Below are 11384 nucleotides of genomic sequence, written 5' to 3' on the forward strand. Positions count from 1 at the left end.
TCAAAAGCCTTCTGGGGTTTGGTTGGGTGATATGTGAATGAGGCATGCTTTGAGGGGCTCTTACCTTGGGCGCGGATGGGGAGATGCAGCCCCTTACTGTGGGTAAGTGCCTCTTACCTTGAGATCACTTAAGGCCTTACTGGCAGTGTCCACGGATACAGTCACGTCCACATTGGAGTCCAGGGGCCAGTGGTCCTTATATGTGGGCTCTATCACCCGTGCTGGGTCGTGGACAATGAAGATCTCTACTCCGGGGCTTCCAGAGACCCTGAAGGTCTTGGCTTCCTTGGGTATATCGCTGACAGAGAGGAGAGGGGAAAAGGTCCAGGGCTCAGGAGAGTGACCACGGCGGTGTAGTGGCTGGGCAGCCAGGCCACCCAAATGTCACCCCCAACAGCTGGGTTGGGGAGCGCCACTGGCCAGAAGTCAAGCTGGCTGGGCACTGGGCAGCCTACGCTCCATCCAGCCGTCCCCTAACCCTCATGTCACCCACCGGGGCGCATTACCCCCGGCCTCAGTCTCCCATCTGTAACTCGAGGGCGTTTGAGCAGAGCAATGGTGCTGAGCTTTGTTTAGTAGTAGGGCCTTTGTGGCAGACCTCCTGTGGAGCCCGAGACATGAGACAGGCAAAGGGGATGGGGCCCAGTGAAGACATTCAACCCTCCAGATTCCCAGCGACCTGAGACTCCAGAGTGCAGAAGCAGCAACCTCCGGACAACCCGCACCCCAAGGCTGCCCACCGTATGCTGCCAACAGGAAATGCACTTGGCCACCCTCCCCGCTATCAGCCCCACTCCCCTGGGTTGCTGGGCGGCCTCCGCGCTCGTCTCCCTGGGCCCACCGAGCCCCCTTGTCTGTTCCGCACACAGCATATGTAAGTCGTATTGTATTGTTCCTTTCTGTTCAAAAAAACAGCGGATCCCGTGACACTCAGCAAAGTCCCCACGATGGCATATAAGGTCCCTCCTGATCCACCCCTGTCACCTCCCCGACCTCCTCCCCACTCTGCTCCAGCCACGCTCACCTCCCTGCTCTTCCACGAAGCTGCCAGGCTGTCCTGCCTCAGGGCCCTGGCCCTGGCTGTTCCCTCTTCATAGAATGTTCTTCCCCCCAGATACCCGCAAGGCTCGCTCCCTTACCCTCTTCAGGGCTTGGCTTAAATGCCACCTCTCAATGAGCCCTCCCATCACTCCATCACTCCAGTTAATCTGCACCGAGCCCCGCCTTCTCCCCGACTCTCCAGATCCCTGTTCTCTGCTCTGATTCTCGATCATTCTGTTGTTTGTTGTCCATCTCTCCCGCTACGAGGCTGTTTCTTCTCCCCTCCCTCCTACCACTGGGCCTGGAGGTGGGCAAGGATCCTCCTTGCTCCTCACTGTCGTTTCTAGATCATCCTCACTCTCCTCATTCCTTGAGGGCGCCGGCTCCCAATGCTGTCTCAGGACAGCTGTCACCACTTTTTCCTTCAGCAGCACGTGGGTGATACGCCAGAACCGTGTCCCTCAGTCCCTTGACCTCGCTCCTCCAGCAATCCTGTTCTCCACACAGCCTCAGCCTCCCTCCCCTGTGGGCCAACCCCAGATATTGTCATTACCGAGAACCGCGCCTGCTGCAAACTCCCCTCCTGGCAGCAGGACCTGATGCCACCCTAACCTGCCGGCTCACTCCTCCTGACACGCAAACGCCACCAAGCTTTCAACCCCACGGGACCTGTAATCACTGAAGGCTGAGCCCTCTCTACCCCCTTCTCACCGGCCCTCACCCCCTCCTGTTCTCTCTTCCCTTCACCAGGGCCCCTTTCTCTTTCAGGGCCCTAGAAAACCATCCCATAGCTTCCCCCTCTCTGGAAACCTCCCTTCCTCGGAGCTGTCACCTGCCCCGCCTCTCTGTCATCTGCCAGCCCACCTGCCTCTGAGCCAGCACGGTGCCTGCCCTCCTGGGACAAAGGATGACGGCCTGTCCCTCCCCCTCCGGGGTGCACCTTCCCTGCTCAGAGCAGCGCCCGGCCTCGCCCCTTCTGGCCCATCACATGCTATAAATACCACCCAGCCTCCCTTGTCTACCCAGCCCCTCATTTTTAGCTCCCTTCATAGGTAGTTCTCTTCCTCCCTCCCAAATGTCCCCTGGCTGCCACCCCTTTCCTTCTGAGAGCGGGCTCCCTGACACAGTGAACCCCACACTCCAGGGCTATAAGGAAGGGGGCTGTGGCTTCCCACCGGTGCCAGGCAGCTGGGGGATCACACTGCCTCTCCTCATCTCTCAGGCTCCTGGCTCTGTGGGTGGGCCCGTGGGTTAAGGGCTGCTCTTGGGGGTGAAACAGGCAGGCATGGGAGTCTGGGGGGAGCCCCAGGGTGCCCCCAGAGGGGTCGGCCTCACCAGCTCCCTGTCGTGCTCCGAGGGAGCCTCCCAATCCACGCCTGCCCCGCCGTACTTGCTTTGGCACAGCACCCAGACACAACCAAACCCCCAAGCGCAGCCCTGGTGTGACTCCAGACGCACAGTCAGGTGAAGAAATGGACTTGAAATATCCCTTTAAATGGAAAGAACTCCAGTCATTACCATATGGGAGCCGGGAGACGCCTGGCAGTGTCAACATCGTGATCTTTATCATTTCCAGGAGGATAAGCCTGTGTCCTGGCTTGCCCTCTGTCCTCCAGTGCCCTCCCCCCATCTCTGCAGGGGGGAGTACAGGAGAGGAGGCATGTTGGGGGGGTCACCTTTTGCGTTCTTAAAGACCCACTTCAAATGCCCTCTTCTCTATGGAGCAGGGCGTGTACTCTGTATGAAGCGTGGCCTCAATTCCTCTCACCCAAGCTCTCTGAGCTTCGATCTTCCTCCTGTCACATGGATATGATCCAAAGAGCTACTCCCTGGGGCTGTTGAGGGATTCCGTGAATTCTTGTATTTAAAGTGTTCAGCATACAGTCGGTGCTTAATGAGTGTTAGGTGCCATCATCGTCATTCCTATAACTATTCTCCCCAACACCCAAGCCCACTTGAGCCAGAGCCCCCTGCCCTTCCCTCTGTGCCCACAGCACTGGTTCTGACCTTCCCTGGGGCCCCTTCGCAGCCCCCCTGTGCCAGCCACAGCAGCTTCCTGCCTGACTCACCAGAGAGCAGGCCCCATGGGCCAGGTTACAAGGAGAATGGAGCCAGTTCTCAGAGACTCTCACAAGAGGACGCGCAGAGGGTGGGATGGGGGGATTACAAGTCAACAGATCACTCTCAGCCATGCCCTCTTGCTTTGGCAAGGAAGGTGCCCACCCACCTGTGAGGGCCTGAGGATAGCATGTTTCACAGGCAATATCAGGGTGGGGTCTGTTGGGGTGGTGTTTTCAAGCACCTACTAAATATGCCAGGCACATGCTTAATTTTTTATATCTGTGATCTCATCCACACTTCACAGTAATCTTCCCAGGTATGTGTTATTGTCCTCATTTGGCAAGTGAAGAAATCTTCTCAGAGAGGTTAAGTAACTTCCTGGGGTCACACAGCTGGCTAAGGGAGGAGGAAGCAGCAGGTTTGTCTTCTGTACACTGTCCTGGCTGAGATCAAAAGGAGCATGTGTGCCCTGAGCATGCCCCGGCAAGACCAGAAGTAGGAAGGAAAAGGGACAATATTGAAACTTTGCAAACAGATTCCTCCATGTGATTCCTTGGGAGCTGGTCAGGAAGGAGATAGGGCCCTGAGGCAGAGAGACCATGTTCCTTCCTCTCCATCCACGCACCTGAACCTTGCAGGGGTGAGGTCAGTGCCGGCCAAGAGAACAGGGCCCATGACCTGCTGGTCCCTGCCTGCCCTAAGACAATGAGACTGTGACTAGGGTATCTGAATGGGCCTTGGCTCAGGAGTCTCGAAGGTCATCTTGGTCAGTCTCCCTGCCCAGCACAAGACTCCATGCTTAACACTTCCCATGACAGAGAACTCACTACCTAACACCCCTCTGGGCTCTGGCAACTCAGGTAATTAGAAAGCTTTTCCTTTTGCTTGGCCGGAACCTGCCTCCCAGAAGCTTCCACACACTGGGGCTCCGCAGGCCACACCTTATTTCAAGTTTACCATCTGGTTTCTAGGGAGAGGTGAAACACAGGCGTCATGGCAAATTCTTCCCCTGCCATCCATCCTACCTGCTGCTTGGACTTCACCAGCCCTGGGGACAGAGCTTAGGGTCTGGTAGGATCCCAGACCCCTGAACTAGGGTCTGGGCAGGGAAGGCAGAATGGCACTGACCCAGCCTCCAGATGCGTGGGTGGGTAGCAAAGGATCAGTGTGCGTAGAGGGTGGCCCAGGGCACTGTGTCAAGGAGAGGCAAGGGCAGGAGGGGAGAATAATGCAGAATTGAATGGAAAGGCTGAAGAGCAAACTGGTGGGCAGCTCCCCTTCACACCTGGCCAGCCACCTGCAGGCCAAGAGCCATGCTCCAGGTGTCCTGGACTTGAAGATCCCTGAATTGAAGTCACAAAAGATATCGTGGGACCAGCCAGCAGGACTCAGCAGGTCCTCTCTGATGCGACCAGCTCTGTGGGCACTTCTGCCTGGAGCTGAGACTTGCCACGGCCGAGAATCCCACAGAGCTGCCCCCCCCCCCCCAGGCTCCAGTCCTGAAGGGCAGGAGCTCCACAAGGCTGCTGTTAGTGTTGCCGGCTGCTCTGCCTCAGCACTTGTTTCCTGAGCACCTACTGTGCGTCGGGCATGGAGCTGGGCACCAGAAAGGAGGGATGAATCACCCCAGGGTGACAAGGGTAGGAGCCACACGGGGTGGGTACACCACAGTCAACAACACGCTTTCACTCCACTTATTCCGTCCCCGCAGCCCCTGTATGCCGAGCGGAGGAGTTCTTTTTCCTCTCCCCATTTTACAGAAGATGGACTGAAATTCAGAGGGAATTCCTCCTTCCCCCAGATAGCAGTCATGGGTGCCTTCTGCCTGTCATTGCTCAGGGAGGGGCACACCAGAGCTGGAAGGAGGGCCCAGGTTGGCCAGACCTTCTTGTAAGTGGACCCCTGCCTGCCCAAGAATGGGGGCCGGAGAGGAGGGGCGGCAGCTTAGTCCACGGGCCTTCCCAACAGAGGCAAACGGCCTGGGGACCAGAACGTCCCTGAGAGCAACCCTTGAATGGAGTCAGAGTCATGAGTCACTTCTCCCCTCTCAGCCACAATTCCCCCACCTGCATGCCTGTGCTCTGGGGATCATGAAATTCCTCATCTGCAAGGCAGGGGCCAAATTCACAGGTACAAACAACAGGCGATATTTATCGCCATCTAGCATGGAAAAAATAGGCTCAGAGAAGCTAAGCGATGGCCAAGTTCACACGGTCTGCCAGGACCGGCCTGACCTGGCTGGTGGTTATGACAAAGAGCTGTCCTGTCCTCAGCCCTCATCAAGTCGACTCAAGTATCTTTCCAGCTCACGTCCCACCCCACATCTCTGAGCATCAGAACCCCTTGGCAGAGCTAAGCAGCCGCTTAGAAGTCACAGAGAAGGGACTGGAACTTTTCTGGACAGAGCAAAGGAGAGGAAAACATGTCGCAGGGAAAGCATCCTGGGGTCGGGGAGGAATCTCCATCACAGTGAGCACCCGCCCATTCCTTTCATCTGGAATCTTCTCTCAGGGTACACCAGCTTAGGAGAGTGGGCTTATCTCAGGCCCTCCAGCCCTGGCTGGCCCCAGCCCATCAAGAGCAGAAGGGCAGGGCCTGGGAAGACAAGAGAACACTGGAGGCTGGAAGTGATGGGAGCTGGAAAGGGAAAGGAGAGGGGGGAGAATGGGGGCAAGGCCAAGGCCAAGGCCGGAATGATGGGGGGGGGGGCGCAGGGAGTGGGGTGGGGCCAGAAGCAGGCAGGAAAGAGTGGCCAGTAGGAGAGGTTTTCCAGCTGGTCTGAAAGTGGCAGGTAGCAACAGGGACATCTGAACTAAGGGGTGGCTGGCCTCTGAGGCCCTCCCTGACCAGCAATATTGTACGTTTCAAGAACACACTCCACCTTCCACATCCAGAGTCTGCAGCTCACGGGACTCTCATGGCCCCAGGGAACTTATGGGGGACCCCGGCCTCCTATTTTCCAAATTTAAACTTTAAAGCTTGTGATAAAGCAATGCGATACAGAACAGAATGGGGCGAGGAGGAGAGGTCATCGTGGGGCGTGAAACCCATGTCCCAGCCCAGCAGTCGGAACCTGTCAGTCACTGTGATTAACACCGACATCAATCCTATGATTAAATTACCATGTGAGGAGCACAATTATGCCTCATTGTACTCCTGTGCAAGTTAAAAGCATTGATTTACTCCTGTAAATCCTAAGAACATATTTACCACAAGTTTTATAACTGTTTCGGCAGTTTCTTTTTCTGAAATAAGGGAGCCCCAGAAAAATGAAGCTGCCTGGGTCCTCTCCCTGGCTTGTCTGAGAGGTCCTATAGAGACCCTCCTCCCTGTGCTCCTTGAATTCTAGCAATCTCTGATCCAAACAGTTTCTTTTGCTTTGATGCTTTCGTAGGGCTGGGAGGGGAGGCTTGGGAAAACTCCAGGAGAATGTCCCCATCCCCCCCAGACAGCCTTCTCCTCGGGCTGGGGCTCTGATTCTGGCCTCTGGGCAGACAAGGGGGGACAGGCTGGACCACTAATGGATTCCCCATGTTGCGCAGCTCCTCTTTTTTTGGCATGAGTCCTATGGGGGCCACTTCTAAGCAAGGACATGGACAGCTAGGGCAGTCTGGCCAGGCCTGAGGGGTCAGGGTGGTGAGCTAGCTTGCTAGGGTAAGAGATTCAGGGTGGTGAGCTAGCCCACTGGGGAGGGTGGTGAGCTAGCCCGCTGGGGTGAGGAGGGGTAAGTTAGCCTGCTGTTGGGGGGGGTAGGATCTGCAGCACATGCTGTAGGGGGTTTCTAAGGGTTTCTTGGGCTGAGACACCCTGGGCACACAATTACCCAAACACAAATATTTCTCCAAATCACCAGTCTACTCAGCACCTGGGGGAATTAATCACTTCCCATGATGTCACCCCCACACGCCCATCTGCACAGGCTCTCCTGGAGGGTTCAGACTCAGGGCAGCTCAGGTGACTGGCACATCTCTCTTCTGGGGGACTTCCCCCTTCTACCAGCAAGGCCAAATAGAAAGCCCTTGCTTGGCCTCAGCTCGCAAGGCACCTAGCAATGGGGGCGGGGGAGCCCCAAGTTCATTATAAAGAGTAGCCTCTTCCTCCTAGCCAGCCAAGGCCTTGGAGTGAGCTTCAGGCTCCTCTTAAAACTTTCCTAGGTTGACAATACCATCCCCCCTTCTCTTCCTCTCCTGAAAATTCCACATCCCTCTTTCTGCACCTATGGCCGACCTCACCGGCAGGAAGCTCTGTAGGTCTACTTTTAAACCAGTCTGCTGCAGAATAAGCTTCTGTTTTCTAGTTTAGAGACTCTCAGTGGCTGTGACCCTAGTCACTGCCAACACCCGGGGAGAAGGTTCCTGAAGGGCTCTCGAGTGGAGGTCTCTCAAAGTGCTTGCTCAGGACCCCGAAGCAGCGCCCCCTCCCAGAGTGAAGCAGAGCTAGGCAGCTACGAGTAACCCCCGAGCAACCCCCGGTGACTTTCTCCTGCCCCTTGGCTGGGCAGGGCCCATACTTGAGGCTGCTAAGGTCCCTGATGACCCCAAAGGAGCTTTACTGTCAGCATCGCCCTGTGTTCCCACCACACACGCACTGATCTGTCCTCTGCTCTTCCCACCCTGAGGCATGATGGGAAACACAAATGCTGGAGAAAAGGGGACCCACAGAGCTGTCATTGCTGTAAGCATCTCCCACTCCAGGGCACCCACCATGCCTGGGGTCTCACAAATCCTCCCCCACTACAGTGTGTGCTATTGTTTCTCCATTTGTCAGATGAGAAAACTGAGGCTTAGAGAAGTGCAGTAGCTTGCCTGGGGTCACTGTGCCATGAATGGAAAGTGCTAGGATAAGAACCCAAGTCTGTCCAGCTCCAGCGTCTGGGCACTTCACCTCCACACTGAACTGAAAAGGGGACTCAGCTGGTCGTGTCCAGGCTAAGAGAGGGCCAGTGACTGGGCCTAGGCCAGACAGCAAGTCAGCGGCAGACGGAAAGGCCCCCAGAGATCCCCATCAGCGATTGCCTGGCTCCCAGTCAAATGCTTCTGGCCCTAGTTAGGAGCGCCATGAAGGGCCTGAGGTTCTAAAATTACCTTCCAGAAACAGCCACCCTGGGATGAGAACAGAGGTCCGGAGTCCACTAGAGACCTCTTCCTTTCTCCTGGTGTTAAAACAGGATTGCCAGACAAAATACAGGATGCCTAGCTAAATTTGAACTTCAGCTAAACAGCAGATTTTTTAAAATACAGGTATATCCCCTAAAATATATTAGTCTACCTTAATCCGCAGGGGATACATTCCAAGACCCCAGTGGATGCCTGAAACCACGGCTAGTACTTATATATACCCTGTTTTTTCCTATACTTACCTATGATAAAGTTTAATTTATAAATTAAGAACGGTAAGTGATGAGCAACAATAACTAATAATAAAATAGAACATTATAACAAGATACTATAGTAAAAGTTATATGACTGTGGCCTCTCCTCTCTCAAAATATCTTCTATTTCTCGTGATGATGTGAGATGATACAGTGCCTAGGTGATGAGATGAAGTAAGGTGGACACACTGGACAAAGGGATGATTCACACCCCAGGCGGGATGGAACGGGACAGCGTGAGATTTCATTACACTATTCAGAACGGTGCACAATTTACCACTTATGAATTGTTTATTTATGAGATATTCCATTTAATATTTTTGGACCACAGTTGACCAAAGGTAACTGAAACCATGGAAAGTGAAACTTAGGATGGGGGGGGAGAGCTACTGTACTAAAAAAAAAAAAAAAAAAAATTATGTTTATCTGAAATGCAAACCTAAGCCGGAGTCCTGTATTGTCATTTGCTAAGTCTGGCAACCCCGTGCTAAAAGGGCAGGAGATGGGGCCGTAAAGTGCATCATAGGGAATATAGTCATAATATCATAATAACTGTGTGTGGTGTCAGATGGGCACTAGATTCATCAGGCTGATCACTTCTTAAGTTCTATAAATATCTAATCACTGTGTTGTACACCTGAAACTAATATAATATTGTGTGTCAACTATAATTGAAAAAAGTTGGTCCACTCTCCCTCCCAGGAGCACGCCCACGCCTTTCCCTCCCCGACAGGCGTGCATCTCCTAAACTCTAAAGGACCCCACCAGACTTTCAACAAGGGGAGCAATGGGCAGCGGCAGCTCCTCCCCGGCTAACCCCCTGAACCTGTCTCCAAGGCCCCTTCTCTCTGACTCTCCAACGAGCTAAAGCAGCCCCGCCTTGGCTCACTTCTTTCTCAAAACATTTCTAGAGCCAAAGAGGCCCCGCCTAGTCTCTCTCCTGCGGCTTCTTCTATCCTAGGCCCTTTCTTGTTTCACTGTCTCCAGCTTTAATAAACGTAATCTCAAAATAAATTTTAAAAAAATGTTTAAATTATTTTTTAAAAGGGTACAGGAGATAATGGGATCCCTGCTGGCCACTCAGTTCTGAGAGAACCAACCCTACAGCAGGGCCCCAGTGTGACTTAGAGCCAAAGTCTGACTTCCAGGGATCCTGGCTCTCCTTCCCCAGCCCTGTCACTGGGGCTCCAGGACATTGGGACAGAGGTTCACCTGAGGCCAGGTGGGAAGCCGGTCTCAGCATTCATTAACCAGACTGGGGCAGCACAGGTACTAGGACCCAAGAGGGTAGTAGGAGCTCAGATCCCCACCTTGTAACAGACCTCAGCCCCTCCGGGAGGGGGTTCCCACCCTGAGCCCCCCATCTGCAGGGGCTCCAGCCCTATCTGTACAGCAAGATAGAACCCATAGCTAGTCTGTCAGAGCTGGGAAGGCCCCCAGAGATCCTCAGGTCTAACTCCATCAGTGGCCAGGTGGGGAAACTGAGACTGGGCCCAGTCCTGGGCCTGTCCCCATCTGAGCAGAGCCCGGACAGGGAGGATTGTGGCCAACCGGAGAAGCGGATGCTCTGCTGCCCCTCAGATGTCATCCCTGCCACCATTGCCACCACCACCACCACCATCACAGAGACACAGCCCCGGGTCTTATTGTAAGTTCTTTCCCTTTTTTAACGCATTGAATCGTCCCCTAACCACTCCCTCCTGATGTCTATCACCCTGGTTAGCCTCCCAGGACCAAGTTGCCACACACCTTACCCCCCTTCTTCAGAGAGGTGGGTTGTTGGCAAGACGCTGAGGATGTCCAGTCCTGTTCCCCGACTTGAGCAACAATTCATTCTGATGCTCCACACAAGTTCCACTCAGCCACCAGAGCCAGTGCCCAGCCCCCCAAGCCTGGCTCCAGGCTCAAAGCTGGAACTCTTATCCAGGGACTCAAGGCCCGGGTCCTGACCCTGGTGCCCAGGAACCGGGGCCCCAAGGTGGACTGGTACCCTAGTCCCTCCCTCCCAAGCTCTACAGCCAACTGTACCTGCTTTGCTGTCAAAACAATACGAGGCTCCCACCCCATTGCCTCAGGGTCCTTCCTTCCTTCCAGGGCAGCCCTCTGCAGCCAGGTGGGTGCCTCTCGGTTCTCACCTGCGAACATCCACATATGTCTTGACTCCCACCACACACACTGCATGGGTGGGCTTCTTCAGGGACAGCCGCACAGCCCTCTGTGAGGCCATCCTACGGCCCTGGCTCCCGACCTGCTCGCGCCCTGGCTCCCCAGGTCCTCTCCGAGGCACCCTGTAGCCGGGAAGAAGTGTGAATTCTGACAGGTCCCTGCTTCCTCCTCCCTTTTAATTTCACCCCGAGACTTGATTAGCCTGCCTGAGCGAAGTCCCCACCTCCTGGCTCCATGCCCAGCCCTTCTCATTCAGGCCTGTCAATCCGGAGGCCAGGGGCGGAGGCCCCAGGCTTCTCTGGGGGATGGACAAGGGGGTTTCAGCTGGTGCCCCTGGTGGGGGAAATCAGCTGCTAACAGAAGGCCAGCAAGCTCCCATCACTCCCGGTCCCCTTCCCTAGCTCTGCATCTATCCATAGACTCTGGGTGTCTGACCCCACACGGCGAAGATGTCAGTGTCCTCTGGGGACTGACTGTGCACCAGGCGCCAGATCTTATCTTACATGCCAGGAGGTCAGACAGCATATAAAGCACCGAGCAGTCAGACCGCCTGGGCTCCAGGCCGGCTCTGCCTCGTACAGCTATGACCTTGGGCAGCTCGCCTCTCCGTGGCTCTGGCTCCCTGAGTAAGGTGGAAGTTGTAGCTATAGTACTTGTTCCTTTGGATTGATGTGGGGACCACATGAGCTACGTGTGAGAGTTTCAGCATGGTGCCTGGCACCCAGAATTCACTAAAACAAGTGCC

General features: G+C 54.9%; 1 protein-coding gene across 1 annotated transcript in view; it reads right to left on the reverse strand.

The window, feature by feature from the left end:
• The window catches only part of PADI1 (peptidyl arginine deiminase 1), a 29717-nt gene extending 18912 nt beyond the window's left edge, over positions 1–10805 (reverse strand). Inside the window, exons 1-2 of the mRNA XM_081144386.1 lie at positions 10609–10805; positions 118–298 (exon numbers count right to left, since the gene is read on the reverse strand). Of these exons, the coding sequence (XP_081000512.1) occupies positions 118–298; positions 10609–10700 (273 nt within the window). The 5' untranslated portion in view covers positions 10701–10805. The remainder of the gene's footprint in view (positions 1–117; positions 299–10608) is intronic.
• Between the last annotated feature and the right edge of the window lie 579 nt (positions 10806–11384).

This window comes from Miniopterus schreibersii (assembly GCF_964146895.1).
Source record: "Miniopterus schreibersii genome assembly, chromosome: 8".
Classification (NCBI taxonomy): Eukaryota; Metazoa; Chordata; class Mammalia; order Chiroptera; family Miniopteridae; genus Miniopterus; species Miniopterus schreibersii.